Source organism: Ptiloglossa arizonensis, chromosome 12 (genome assembly GCF_051014685.1).
Source record: "Ptiloglossa arizonensis isolate GNS036 chromosome 12, iyPtiAriz1_principal, whole genome shotgun sequence".
Taxonomy (NCBI): Eukaryota; Metazoa; Arthropoda; class Insecta; order Hymenoptera; family Colletidae; genus Ptiloglossa; species Ptiloglossa arizonensis.
In genome coordinates this window covers 1,166,965-1,182,129 of record NC_135059.1, presented here as the reverse complement: position 1 = coordinate 1,182,129, position 15,165 = coordinate 1,166,965, and the positions used below count along the sequence as shown (strand labels likewise).

The window sequence follows — 15,165 nt, the reverse complement described above, 5'->3', positions numbered from 1 at the left end:
CAACCATGTAAATATAAATGTAGCGCGAAACGTTGTAATTAAATATATAATGGCAGAAAACAAAGTTTCTAAATGATTTACGTACAATTTTGCAATGCGCAAATGATCGTAAATAATGATACCGAATCAACATTAAATTATTCCTTTCTTTCGCCGTATCGGTATTACATATATATAAAAACACAGAAAGCTAAATTTGAAAAAGTAAGAAAACTCGATGTAAAAACCAGAATAAATTTACCTAGAATGTAATCAAACACGTTTACCTTCTTTTTGGTTCAATCTTCAGGGAACAGTCTTAAAAGGGCGCAAAATAGAGAACCATAACGTATCTACAAAATAAATTTGATTTTCCAAGCTTTTAAAGGTAAATATTTTCTTCAAAAAAGTATAACTTTGTAAACCATATCGTCGGAACGTGTTTGTGTTTTTTAACACAAAAGGACGAACACGTCCACTACTTTAAAGTTTCAACGTCTGGAAAGTATTCCTCTAAACGTTCCTGAATCAATAGCAAACTGCAGACCGAGTCACCACTTTCTCGTTACACTGCAGTTTCTTCAAAATCTTTAAATCCGTTCTACCGATCGTACGGTAATTCTGCATCTTTCTTTCGCGTTTTCGATCTCTTTCGGTCGATCTCGTACACGAAGAAGGGATTCAAATTACAAGATTGGACAGCCGAGGGAAAAAGGTTCACGGTCAGTGCACGTTCCGATCGTCCATCAATGCTAGAACCCCATGGGCTCGCTCGACCCGTAATTTTCTCCTTGCACGAAAAATCGTGGCAATCGTTTTCTCTCCAGCGGCCAACTCCACGATCAACCCCCTCTGTCTCGGTGTAATTCGAAACGCAGACGCTACCCGGAGAATTTCGCGCGAAAACCAGCCGCGATACGTGCGCGTACCATTGACCCGGTCGTTCACTCGCGCAAGCGTATATAAAAAACACAAAGGGCAATCCCGTCGTGTTAAAGTTCCATGCTGTTTTCATGGCGTCGAGCCGAGCACCCGAGCTTAAACTGCGTTGAAAAATGAAAGGCAAAAGTGGATTACCCTGTTGCTAAAGCGAATCATTTAAGGGGAACGTGACAGCGTTCGGTCCGGGTTTTAAAAGATGCAATTCTATCGACACGCGACTTCTGTGGTATTTTATTATAAAGCTCGATATTTGCGAACGTAGGATTCTGATAAAAAGCTTCCTACGACGATAAAATCGTCCTCGAGTCTTTGAATCGCTCGATACGCGATTCAATTTGCTTTCACGTTTATCGAAATCGCCTTGCAACCGCTTCTTTTAACATTCCTGCACCTCGAACGCACGCTTCTACGAGAACACTTTTTTCCGTGTTCTCTCGGAAGTTCCACTTTTATGCAAGATATTTCTCGCGACTTTTGTTCCACACTTGTTTCTGAATAATTTTCCGTTTTAAATTTTCGTCCAAATGGGCACACAATGCACAAAATTTCAAAGTCGACGCGTTTTAAAATATGCCACGGTCTCGATGCGCGTTTTACACAGCTGCGAAAATCCGCGTCTTCCTTGGTTCTTTTTTTTTTGTAACCTAGCCGTGCACCAGAATGTAGAATAGAAAAATAGCGAGACGACTCCTCCAATTCTCCCGGACAGACGTGCAGGTATGCACGAGGATACTGGAAAAGACCCGTGAATACTTCTCGCATACGGAGTGCTTTTGACTTAAAATTCTCTCAAACGCGCCGGAGATTTTTAATCAACGCGAGTCACGGAAGAACGAAATCATAATTCCCTGTCGACCTACAGGTGAACTGCGAACACGGTGAAATCGGAAATACGAGACGAACAACGAAGTTTCGACCAAGTTGATACCCCTCCCGCGAGAAGCGTTCAAAGAATATAAACCGCATGCTTCCCATGAGCTTATTCGAAAAATTTCTTTAAAATTCTTTGCGGTTTATCGGCGTTACATTCGATAAAAGTTCTTGCACCACCTTACAGAAATTCTTCGAAATTTACGTATACGCGTCTCGAAAAAATTGTTCCATCGTTTTAGAGAAATTCGTCAAAATTCGTGTACAAATCTCTCGTAGAAACTCTGTCACCGTTTCCTGCGAGCAGAGTCTCGTAAAGTTTACACGTACGTTTTCAACGAAAACTCGGTATTGAGCGTCGTTTTGATCGATGGATTCCAAGTCCATCCCGAGACTCGGTAACGTAGTCGCAATATTTTTCACGAATTCGGTATCTCCGCGTACAGATTACCATAATAGAGTTGTGTTGAACATGAATCACGCGCAAGAACGAATTTAAGTTTCAAATCGTGCTTTGATACGTGTGTATCGTAACTTAAAATTGAATGGATTCGAATCGTTCGAATGGTTAGTTTTAACGTAACTGCCAATGGTTTCGCATTTTTTCCTTAACGAGATCCGAAGTAAGTTAAATCGTATGGAGGAACGAGAGAAGGGGTGAGGAAGAATCACAGAAAATACATTGGAGCGATACAGAGTGTAGTTATGAGATAAATATCGGTATTATCGGTATGATTGGATGTGAATGAAAAGTGTATGGCATCGAGCGGATGTTTATAGTTTACAGAAGGATATCGGTTTCGAGAGTGTGCATGGATCATTGGGAACAAGACTAGAGCTTTTAGGCTGGAAAAGACGAACGGGGCAGTCGAAGAAGAAAGGGCTTTGTTAGTTGTGGACGGGTTGTGGTCAGAAAGTCGAGACGTGTGGATTATAGAGTAGAAGTTTCGTGCTTAAGTATATTTTACATTATTATTATCATCAAAGAGATATATCGTTGTTAACCTGCCTGAATGCCTAACATTCCTTCACAAAAGTATATGTATCGAAAGTAGTAAGTAACTTCTGTAAAAATTCTTTCAAAGCTATGTAACAATCTCCCGTCGTTCGCTCAGGAATTTTCAATAACAATTTGTCCGATCGTATCATCGATCACGTTCTTGACGTTGGAGCAAGCGAGCAGAAGAGAAAAGGTCAGAAGACTGTTGCGAAACCTTTTCATGGTCCGTTGCTCGATTTAAAATCATCGTTTTTGCAAATCGCGGTGAAAGGCTAATTCGACAATTCGAACGCGAAAAGTCGTAACGATACATTATTCGCTTCGTAAAAGGATACCGGTTCGTACAGAAAAGATTAACAGTCAATTTCCCGCGCGAAGAATCACGAGAAACGCAATAATTGTATCAGTTATGAAAACAAATGGATAATGAAAATTTTATCGGTAAAGGAAATTAACCAACATACGGTCAACTAGATATTCGGGAAAGTCCCGCTAAAAGCAACAGTAATTGTTCTGTCGAATATTTTACAGTAAATCTCACTCGAAGTCTCGTGACGCTCGCCGAGAAAGTCAATTTTTGTTTGCAATTTTATAATAAAACGCACGAATGGAACCATTGGATCGTTAAAACTGCAGAAACGATAAAATACTAAGAGTAGATTTTTTTTTCATAATTTTGTTTGCAAATATTCGTAAGAATTACGTACTAAAATTTACAATAAAATTAATTATTATCTTTATAATTATCATTATCATTTAGTCATCCGACTGTCTGATCGTCTATCGTTAGTGTTACCTACTTTAATGATCAAGATGTCCTACTTCCATAACTGTTTATTTAATCGCGTCGTTGGTATGGGTCCAAAATTTTTATAATCGTATACGATGATTTACCAGAAATCGTAATGTTTCAAGAATAGAAGAAGAGAATTTCGTGCCAACAATTTTCGAGAGAATCGACCGAAATACTTTTCGGACGACGTAAACTTGGAAAAGGTGGTTCACTTCTTATAACCATTCATTAGCGGAAACAAGGGATACGTGTTTTTACGTACAAATGATTGCCAATTAGAATAAAAAAAGATGTTGCTTCCTGAAAGTTTCCTTGTCGGAATACCGCATCTGGAGCTTCTTGTCGCCCTTTGAGAGGCTTTCCTTATTGACAGCGGGTAGTGTGCCAATATTGAGCTAGGTTACCAATGAAATATCCCGCGGCTTCGTTTAAGACACTTTCATCGAACACCATTGTCAAACCGGCTAAGGAAAGACGAGTTATATACGGGTCACGGAATTCTCCTCCATTATGCTATTTAACCAGTGCATGTAACTATCTCTTTGTATTATGCATTTATGTTCGATCGTTCACGATCGTGCGGTTACTGCTACGAGCCATCGAGATCTGCGCTCTCCTATTGTCCATGAACGTATGCTCTCGTAACTAACTTAATTATATTTCAAATATCGATTCAAATATACCATTTCTATATTGTTGAATAGTATTAGATTGTATTAAGATGCGATGTTAAAATAGATTTCTCTTTATATGCTAAAAGTAGATTAATTGTTACAAAACTGTACTAATCTTCGTCGCCTGCGTCTTTACAACTCTCTTCGTTCCTACTGCCTTAACACGCTTTTTTCGTACCCTATATTCTTACGCGCGTTCATTCCCTTTCATTCTAATCTTCGACCCCTCTCACTTCGGGCATCTGGTCACGTTTACCCATCTCATTTGCTCGTCTTTTCCAAACACTCGACATTTTCTCCGGACCACACGCATTTCCTTTCGCTCTCACGCATTCCCATGCTGGATTCGTGTTGCACGACCCCCGTAAAGGGTCTTCCGTGTCTTCGAGAAACCTGGCGACAGGTCGGCGCCAAAGTGTTTATCCTAACGCAAGTCCGTTTGCACGCAATGCATCTTATTCTAGGCCTGCATTCGAAGTAGGCTCAAGTGAGAACGGAAAATTCCGATACAACTTCCGATACAACAAAAACTTTGAAAAAATACGATTAGAACAAATTCTGTATAAGTGATAATAATACGATTAATTAATAACGGAATAAAAATAAGTGATCTTTGAACTGAAATAAATTTTCAGATTATGTCACTATGATCGGACTTAAAAATGGAAAACACAATATAAATAAACAATTAAATATCGACAAACTATTAATTTGAAAAATACTTACAAGTCTAAAATTAATAATCCTGCATAATATGATACTTTATAAACCATTTCGGTACATGCAAATCCACCTTACATTCGTGTTTCCCCTGAAATGTCGACAATGAGTCAGACTCGTGATATTCAAGTTTGGCCTAAAATTTTCATCGCGAGTCAGACTCGTGAGAACAGTACGAGGGGTTATACTTTCGATACTTATGAATAAAATTCAGATTCGACGATCTTTGAGAAAGGTTACGTCGCTATTGGTCAAGATTTATTTTCGCGAAAACGCAATCTATGGTCCAAAATTCGATGTATTGCCCAGGGACATTTTTTAGAGTTGCTCGTAGTACTCGTTTCATTGTCTTCGTACCTCTAATTATTCGATCCGTTTTCGTTTCTCAGCCGCGCAATTCCAAATTCGCACATTCGAAAGCTTTGATTACAAACCGATACGTTAAATTCCGTTCTGTTTCGGAACTTGTTCGCGAACTGTTCGTTTCGTTATATTTCAACGTGCCCGTACAGATAGAACGCGTTAATTCATTAAACGCACGATGTGCGATTCACTCGAAACGACAATTCCACGTGTTTCAACCAGCGCAATATTTTGCTCGAATGGATCCGCATTCCCATAGGGACGAAGCATTGTATTACTTCGTCTGACTTGTTAATCAACACCCCGCTGGAGCATTTTAATTAGAAACACACTCGGGAACACAGTTTCGTTTATGGATTTCCAAGGTCTGAAGTCGTTTGCGAACACCGATGTCGAGGGGAGGACAAAAATTGTTGTTATCGACCTACCATAACGGAAACAGTGGTACGAAATCGTATTCATGGGTATCTACGCTCGGTTCGAACGAGTTTGTTCCCTTTAAGTTTGTTCCCTTTATTGAATTTGAAACGCGACTCTCGTTTTGCGAGAGTATTCGAAATTTCTGAGAGCATTAAGCGAACGATTTAACAGGCGATTGCTGTGAATGTATCCACCCACCCCAAAGCCTGAATACTTGTTTCGCGATATAACACGTTTAATATCCTGGTAACACTTGTCGCGTTTCGGTATCGCAAACGGATCGCACCGCGAGTCGTTCGAAATGTTTCCGCAAAAAATGTCAAATTTGGCGCGAAACGACCAATCGAGGTGCTTTTTTTAAATTTCGAAATATTTTTACATATATTAGATCGATAGCATGTGTTGATTAATACTCTGTAGCGTACCGTGTTAACGCGGTTAAAACTTATAACTTATCGAGCAACCTAGTACTATACCGTTCAATGAGTTTTGTCGTTCGATGAAACTTATCGAACAACCTAGTACACTATCTCTGTTACACATTAACGGAATAAAGCTTAGGTTGAGACCGAATTACGCTCACAAGAAAAACTCGTTACAACGGTACTACGGTTTATGGAAAAACTATGGCAAACGAGGATTTGGCGATACATATGGCAAACTGATTCGAACGTATCTATCGAAAGTATATGGTAGTCCTGACACTTCGAAGGTTAGAGCATAACTAATTTTGACTTGGTGTACAGAGTAAGAGAAAGTCGTAAGAGGAAAATCGTTGGTGTGCGATAAATCGATTGTTGAGAAATGGACATGGAAAATTCTAGAAATTGAACGCGTGTAACGTTTCGAGTGTCTTGCGAGTGGTGAGTGTTTATGACATTACGTTTACGATATTATCGTATTCGATGATAATTTGCCAAATGTACCCAAATTTCCGAAGCAACAGCACGCGTTAATCTGCTCGATGAGGGGAAATTTTTTTTCTTCGTGTTTTGGATTACAAGTTTGAACAGCTACGATCAAACGACTTCAAACGGAGTATTGCTTTTAACGTTTCCTCGTCTTTTTTTCTATTTTTATTTCCTTTGACAGTAAAATTCAGAATTTTCTTTGATCGTTTTTGCGGCACCCGCATTGAAACGCAAATAAATGTCACCTACTTGTGACATATGGCGAATAATGTACATTTGGATGGTAATTTTGTCTCGGTTACTCCGTAATTCGATAGTAGATTGCTGTATAAAATTTCAATCGAATAAGATCGTTTTTCAAAACATTCGTAAATATACACATTACGTTGAATTCTATCTCGAATCGTGTTCAATCGAACTATCGTTTTTACTGTTTACTCTCCATTCAAATTCGACCACGTAAAATATAAAGAGTGTAAAGTACGAAGAAAAATATTTGCGAAAATCACAGTAAACACGACAATGCTCTCCTAGCGTCTCGCGTATCGTTCCTACAAGTCCGAGAAGTCGTTATTGGAGTAAATTTTCAGAAGAAATTGTATTCTCCGCGGATCGGTGAATTCGATGATCCTATCGACTCCATAGAAACAATCGGTTATCGAAAAAGGTATCCAAAGTTCGATCCTTCTCCAAGTTACGCGTTCCCTCGAGATATCGGTCGATTTTATCAATCGAACCCGTAATAGACTTAGACGCGTACCGTATAACAGGTTGGATCCGAAATGAACTCCATTTCCGAACGATTCGATCCAATCAATCGTGCACACCCTCCGTCGATAAAAGGGATCTCCGTCGTCGCGGAATGTTCCGAGCTCAAATCCCGGAACACCCTGGCCGATATTTGGCCACGAACGTGTTCGAGCAGGACGCGTGTCTTCTCGAGGAGCTTACGCGATCCAAGTTTCGAAAGGAAATCCGAGGGCGACTAGATTCTTGAACGAGAAAACGGTCGACGAGACTTAGGGCAAGGCGGAAGTGGCTTCGTCTGGCGGTCGACACACGATTCAACAGCTTGCTACCGCGGGAGCTCGTGTCTCGACCGTTATTGCGCGGCGGAAGGTATATTGGGCGGAATTAAATAGCCGAGTGAATTGTTCGGTAACCGCGACACACCGCAGAATTACTCGACCATGAAGGAGCCAGCCCGTATTCTGGGAATAACTTGCTCCGTAATGGAAACACACGGGTCACGGTGAATGCCGAAATGGATCGTCTCGACGTTTCTAAACCGATTCCTCGAAGGAAACTTCGTCTTCGTAAAATCACATCCCGCGAGACGGAACACGAATCAACCGGTGGGCAAACGAAACAATGGCCACGTTCGTCCGAACGATTTCCGAAAGCGTTTTTTATACCGGTGAGAAGATCAACGAACCGTGTGCACGTGTGCGTTTTAATTATTCTCGGACTGTGCAGAGGAGATCGAGAACGGTCTCGTGCTTGTTTCTAAGGAGTACACGTGCCCGAATGAAAGTGTGCGAACGAGTATGTACGCGTGCGTACTCGTACGTGGGAAATTTAGAACCAATGCAGTGAACGAAGAATCGGTCGAAAAGAGACTCAGGTTAACGCAAAGTGTGGTGAATGGCGGAAGAATTGTCGTTAATCGTTTTTGTTCTATCCGTTTGAAATGCATCGTCAACCCTACAATATATGTATAACAATATATATCCTTACACACCGAATGGAAAGTAGAATACGATAGAAATTCAAAACCACCGATGCGTTATTCATCAATAAGTAATAACCCATCGAGAACTTCTCTCCGTAAGATGAACGGAACCAATTACGAAAGATGACAAGTTTATCGAAGAGTTCGGTAACAACGTTCAACACAGCCTCGGTCGACCATCGATTGCTTCGCGTTTCGCAAAATAACAAATTGTCGCTTAACTGTCCGTCGAAAACAGTAATTTGTAAAGTAAGAGCGCGGTCCTAGGGAGACGTCTTGTCATCCAAACAAGACAGAGACAAAATCGTTCAACGTAGAAAAACGTGGTTAACTCGAACATCTTTTTATATTTATATATTTTGCACTTAATTGGAGCGCAGAATTTTTTTTTACTTTTTACGAGATCGCTTTCCGAAAAACTTGGAAACCAATGGTTTCGCGATCTCGTACAAATCGGAGCAACGATCCAATTAATTGAATCTAGCATCGAGCAAAGAACTGACCATTGAGCCATCAACGCGGTGGAAGATCGATCAACGTTGCTCATCGAGACGCAACAATGTCAGCGTTCGGGAATTTCCTTCGAGTGAAATCGCAATTTGGCAGGCAGCCAATCGGCCAAAGACACACGTTTCCACGGGCTTGCGGTCTGAATAACGAGGTGTTTCGTCGTTCATCTTCACCACGGGAAGTCTAATGGCAATATTCCAAACCTAACCGATACTCGGTCGAGAATATCTCGTACAGCATCCCTGGCTGCTTTAACAATTCGCTTCAATGGTCGAGCTTCTCTGAGCCATTTCGTTCCGCAATTTCGAGTATTTCATCGTCTCGTCGATACACCGTGATTAATAACCCCAATATCGTATATGTTGATCCGTTAATACCGGGACCACAATTTTAATTAAAAATTGTTCGTAACCTCGATACATTCCACGTTGAAAAGTCGATACGTTCGAATATTTAAAACGTTTCAATTACGAAGTAAACTATCTTTCGAATTATAATTTGGAAAAGTCCCTGTAGCGATTGCGTACGTATGAATTTTTAAAAATCACCGTTAAATACGCAAACGTAGTCGTATTTCGGGCATAATTGTCGAAAAAATTCCACCTTTGATAGTCTCCACGATCAAACTCAAAATCGTGACTAACCAGCGTTTCGACATTTAAAATATTCGAGATTTGTGCGTAATCGTAGGACGTTAGGATTAAAAGCTACGAATTTTTAAAGCATACATTGGCCTCTTTAGAACATTTCGGAATTTATACCGTAAATTTCTGTAAATAAATGTGAAATATTGTAGTCGGGACGATTTCGTTACAAGGAAGGCGAAAACGCTTTGTTTTAAAACCGACGAAAAGAAGCACTTTTACACCGTTGTAATTAATACACCACGCGTCGCATTGTCCAACTCACCTTGCCCCCGCCGAACACCGCACTCCAAACACACACACACACACACGCTCTTATCCGTCGCAATGTTCAATTAGCCGATCACCCGCGGCACCGCGATCGACAGCGGATAATCGAATACCCGCAACAATGGTCCTCCTACACACCGCATAAATGAACGATTAATTTTGTTTCAGACTCGGGGCATGATAACCACGGTAGAGAGGTGATGCGGCGAAACAACTGTTGGCTGGCCGTTCTGGCCGTCACCACGATACTGCCGATCCTTCGTCACGGTTTAGCGCGGGAACGATTCCCGGTCGATCGCGAGAACACCGTGCTCCGAGCGAACAACAGCAAAATCGCTTACAGGACCGAACGACCGCTTTCGAATCTCGACGACGAAACCGATCCCGAGTTCCCGTCCGATTCCGAACAATCGCCAGATTCCGCGACGAGAGAGTGCGCGGTCCCGAGCGACGCGACGAGAGGGTGCGCGAGAACCGAGGATCTTTTCGAGGAAGGCTACGCGATCGGAACGAGTCTCGAGGCGTCCCGAAACGAAGAAATCGAACGCGTAAATGGTCCCTCGACGAAACGTTCGAAGAAACGATTCGACGATTCTCGGGCGGTCGAGAATCGCGCGACGCGCACCGTCGCGGATGATTCGATATCGGAACGTTCGACGCGTTCGATTCCCCGTGGCGCGATAAAGGACTCCTCCGAGCGGACCGTCGACGCGATACGTCGCACCGAGAGGGCAACGACGAGGGCTCGTAACACGAGGGGTACACGATCGACGAATCGGCGGGGAATCGTCGACGAGCCGGAATCCACGTATTACGATCACGTAGCGAGAATCCCGACGACGAGCGCTCGAGGTGACGCGGGACGATCGATTTCCACGGAGGATCGCGGACCCGATAACGTTCGATCGGAGTTACTCGGTGAAGTCGACGGAGATGTCGGATCTCGAACGAGATCGAGGAGCGAATCTCGCGAGCGGAGCATCGTCCCGGAACGATCCTCGTCGGTGGACGAGGTTCGCGCGATCGTGAACGCAGTGCACGGAACCGTCGAGTCGGGTCGCGAGCGTCGGATCTCCGTGACGCGGACGCCCGTCGAACGAACGGTCAACGATGGAACGAACCCGTTCTCGAGTCGCGGGACGAGAAACGATCGAGACGAGTCCGTCTACGATTTGATACACGGTAGAGGTCCAACGAGGGATTCGATCGACACGGGAGCGAAGAATCTCGACAGATCCGAAAGATCGCTCGACGAACGGGAGACGAAACGTCGTCGTTCGTTGGTCCTCGAAAACACGGAACGTCTCTCGGAGTTTCGTAAATCAACGCCGGTATCGATGACGAACGAGGCGCGGGTATCGCGAGTCGGATCCTCGCCGATGCGCGAAATCCGAGTCGCGTTTTCCGCACCGGCTACGACCGCCGGCGCTCGTTCCGTCTCGGATACCGTTGAACGACTACCCACCGGGCGCGAAAGGTGGAATCTCGTTTCGTTTCGCGACGCGCTCGTTTCCGTTACGCCGAGCAAAGGATATTACCCGAGGAAGAACGCGGATCGGGGACGAGCGACGCGCAACGGGACGGAGTTCAATTTCCCCGGGAACAACGGTGTCGCGAGCGACTCGTCGAACGTTCGAGAGCCGAGCTCGAGCCTCGGGAACGATCGGATCGAACGGAGACCTCGCGAGGACGATATCGAACGGGACGGGCCGCCGATTGAAAAATTTACGACCTCGCGGAACCTAACGAACGCGCTCGAGAATACGCCCGCGGATTCCGCGCGCGACGGCACGCCCGCGACCGAGAGGAATCTCGTCTATCCGAAACGGGACCCGAACCCTCCGTCCGAAGATCGCTTCGACCCGGTGAGCAACGATCCACGACCACGCGTACGGAATGCTCGGGATCCGCGCGGGGATACCGAGAAACCGTTCACGGAAACGACGCCAATCGTCGGAAATTCATCGACGAACGAATCGTCGGGAGAATCGACCGCGAACCGGGAAAGAGGAACGCTCGTCGCGACAGCGTACGACGCTTATATCGCGCCACCTCGAAAAGACCAGGAGAGGTCGGCCAGGGTCGACGGCCCGTTGCTCTCCGCTTCGTACGACCGATCGATCTCATTAGCGGAGCTGTCGAGGAGCCCGCCGTTGAAACGGAACGATCGTAGCACGGAAAATTACGATGAAAAGGGAACCGCCGCGGGACTCGAGGAGCTTAATGGCCCGCCGACAAACGACCCGGTAATTGTTTTCGAAGACAAGGTCTCGCGCACCACCGGCCGAGATTCGCTGAGTCAAAACAGCCGGTTGAGCGCTCGCGTGATCGAAGATAATGAAACGCCCGTCGGATTTCCTTCGGGAGAGCCGAGCTCGAAAGCCGATCGGGACGCTGTTGCGACCAACGAGATTAATCCTACGACAGAATTGGGGGACAAGAATACCGGGGGACGATCGAACGAATCTCCAGAACCGAAAGATTCGATCAAAGAACCGCTAGAGCCGAAAGATTCGATCAACGAACCGTTAGAAACGAAAGATTCGATCAAAGAACCTCTAGATTCGAAAGATCCCATCGACGAACCGTTAGAGCCGAAAGATTCCATCGACGAACCGCTAGAGCCGAAAGATTCGATCGACGAACCGCTAGAGCCGAAAGATTCGATCGACGAACCGCTAGAGCCGAAAGATTTCGTCAGCGAACCGTTGGAACTGAAAAATTTGATCGACGAACAGCGAGAATCGATCGGGGGAACGTCCACAGCGGACGACTTCGGCACGAAGATGGAGAACTCGGTGTCGTCAGTGGCGAGCAAGGACGAGGACGAACGCGAGGAAACGTTGAGTATCGCATCCTCGAGGAACGATTCGATGCCAGGAACCCGCGGTGGATCGACCGCTCCGAATCGAGTCATCGAGACGGAGGATCGATCCACCGTAACGAACGAAATAGAAGAAACCAGCGGCGCTAACGCGACTCCCTTCGGCGACGTCTCGTACGGACTGACCGAGCGCGCTCGAACGGACGTCGAAACGTCCATCGTTTCCTCGAGCACCGATCTCGTTTATCCGGGTATCGACGAGGAAACGCTCGCGACCGTTGCAGACGCGTCTCGAAGCAGCACGGACAACGCGTCCGATGGGCCACCATGGCCGGTGAAGCACAGCGCAGTCGTCGAGGGTGACTTGATTCTGGGAGGATTGATGATGGTGCACGAGAGGGAGGACACCATCACTTGCGGCCCGGTGATGCCGCAGGGAGGCGTGCAGGCTTTGGAAGTCATGCTGTATACACTGGACTGGGTAAACGATCAAAACATCGTCCCGGGCGTAAAGATCGGCGCTCACATACTCGACGACTGCGACAAGGACACCTACGGCCTCGAAATGGCGGTGGACTTCATCAAAGGTAGGTACATACGTTTCTTGTCTCGCAACGAGACTGCTGTTCGTGAATTACCAGCTTGGGTTGTTTACCGGATCGTTTCGCAGGTTTAAGTTTTCGTCGATACGATTTTTGCGGCGGTACGGTGTACGCGAAAGAGAAGAGGGCAGAAATAGTTACAATTTATACAATTCGACCTTTTTTCGAAGAATCTTAATTTTATCTCAGGGTTGTACGAAGAAAGACCAGATTGTACAAGCGGTAACGATGAATCGTACACGACCATCGAGTGTAAGCTACTTACATTTAAGAGTCTTACTTTTGCGTATGCGAATATTAGTTTGGGATATTTCTCGTTGGATCATTTTTTAATTTTTTACGTGAAAATGATCGAAAAGATGTTGCATTATCCGTCGAAAATCTGTAAACGTTCCACGCCATCTGATCGATATTATTCGCGATGGTAAAATTATTACCAAAAGTGTGGATAAATTTATTCTTTGCGATTAGCGTGCCCGGTTATTCTACTCGTCTTGACAGATATACTCGTTAACGATTGAATATGCTTCGTACGACACTAAGAATAGTAGCCTTGTCGTCGCTTTATAAAAAATTCCTAATAACATTATTAAAAAGATCGAATATCCTTCGTCTCCTAAAGAACTTTCTTCTCGCGCTCGATATTGAAGTTACTCGAAAAGATTGTTTACGATCGAGTGGTACAACCAGCCCTGAAGAAAAATAACTTTCTCGATCGGTATCGAATCAGATCATAGTACGCAAATTGCTTTCTTAAAGTTCGCCGACAGTATTGGACAATCGTCGATAGAAACCCCACGATCATATTATTCCTCGATTTCTCAAAAGCTTCTGTGACGAGCACCGTCTAATGTGAATTTCATTTCGGTTCGCTTTTCAATGAAAAATGTCGCGCTCGAATTCGCTTCGACGACTGGCATAATTTCGAATGTAAAAGAATTGATAGACGTCTTGCCATTCGAACGAATAGTATTACGTATATATATCTATGCTTACCTCGCTTCGAAAGTTGGCACTGTGGTATTCACGAGGACGTACGAAATGACCCGATAACCAGAAATGCGGTTAATGGGGATCGTTGGGAAAGTGTCCTGCATCGATTTCGATGAAGTCGAACATGGTCCTGCCACGAATGAAGTTAAGACTCGCATATCTTACTTCGAGCTTGAAGGATGGAAGTAATCTTCGGAGTTTCGTCCCTCTGATGATTCCTGACAAACTGTGGAGATATGGGAAACTTCTTAGAGAAATGTTTTACGATACTTTTATTTAAATTAAACGTATGTACGTTATAGCGTGTAAAAAGATATCGAAATTGAAACAAATATCGTACTTGCTTACGGAATTATTAAATACATCAGAGAGACGTTTATGAGAAGACTTCTGGGAATACGTACACGTTTCGTACAAAACATTTTAAACCGATTATTTGAAAATTGGAAAAAATTGTAGAAAATTATTCTAAAATCTCTTAATTGTTTTTACACAGTTTTAATGTATAATACAAACGACAAATAATACCAATATTTATTTGATGTAATCGTATCTAATTGGTTGCTCGATAAGTTTTGTCGTTCGATAAGAAATGGAGTTGTTAGGTTCGTCGTTTTATTTTTCTAAAAATGGTACTACTGTTTGACGAACATGTGTGAAGTTTCGTGTAGATTCGTCGACTCGTTCGTATATCTACAGTTGTTCAAAGTTGAAACGTCATAGTATTTTTTTACAATGGAAAAACGATAAAACTTATCGAACAACCTAGTATATTCTAAAATCTGACGAGTATTGATTAATCGACGTCATTGTTCTTCTACGGATAACGATTAATTTCTCGAGAAAGATACAATTGCGTCAAGTAGCAATTAAAGAAACTTCGTTGATCGAATAAATTATATATGGTAAAATATTATC

General features: G+C 43.8%; 2 protein-coding genes and 1 long non-coding RNA gene across 6 annotated transcripts in view; 2 read left to right on the top strand and 1 right to left on the bottom strand.

Annotated features, from left to right (window-relative positions):
* Window positions 1-12,450, top strand: part of LOC143153410 (uncharacterized) — a 182,456-nt gene extending 170,006 nt beyond the window's left edge. Inside the window, exons 2-3 of the mRNA XM_076324529.1 lie at window positions 9,997-12,355; window positions 12,423-12,450. Coding sequence (XP_076180644.1) covers window positions 10,029-12,355; window positions 12,423-12,450 — 2,355 coding nt within the window. The 5' untranslated portion in view covers window positions 9,997-10,028. The remainder of the gene's footprint in view (window positions 1-9,996; window positions 12,356-12,422) is intronic.
* LOC143153391 (uncharacterized) overlaps window positions 1-15,165 on the bottom strand; it is a 127,284-nt gene that overhangs the window by 86,896 nt on the left and 25,223 nt on the right. The window contains exons 1-2 of one of the 3 annotated variants that reach the window (XR_012993804.1): window positions 11,239-11,260; window positions 9,824-9,958 (exon numbers count right to left, since the gene is read on the bottom strand). This is a non-coding gene — a long non-coding RNA (uncharacterized LOC143153391). Of the gene's footprint in view, window positions 1-7,432; window positions 7,562-9,823; window positions 9,959-11,238; window positions 11,261-14,250; window positions 14,474-15,165 lie in introns of those variants that run through there. The other 2 variants (XR_012993803.1, XR_012993805.1) reach the window with 2 other exon arrangements.
* Window positions 12,443-15,165, top strand: part of Glurb (metabotropic glutamate receptor B) — a 219,279-nt gene continuing 216,556 nt past the window's right edge. For both annotated transcript variants that reach the window (XM_076324502.1, XM_076324501.1), the window contains exon 1: window positions 12,443-13,239. In XM_076324502.1, coding sequence (XP_076180617.1) covers window positions 12,615-13,239 — 625 coding nt within the window. In that variant the 5' untranslated portion in view covers window positions 12,443-12,614. The remainder of the gene's footprint in view (window positions 13,240-15,165) is intronic.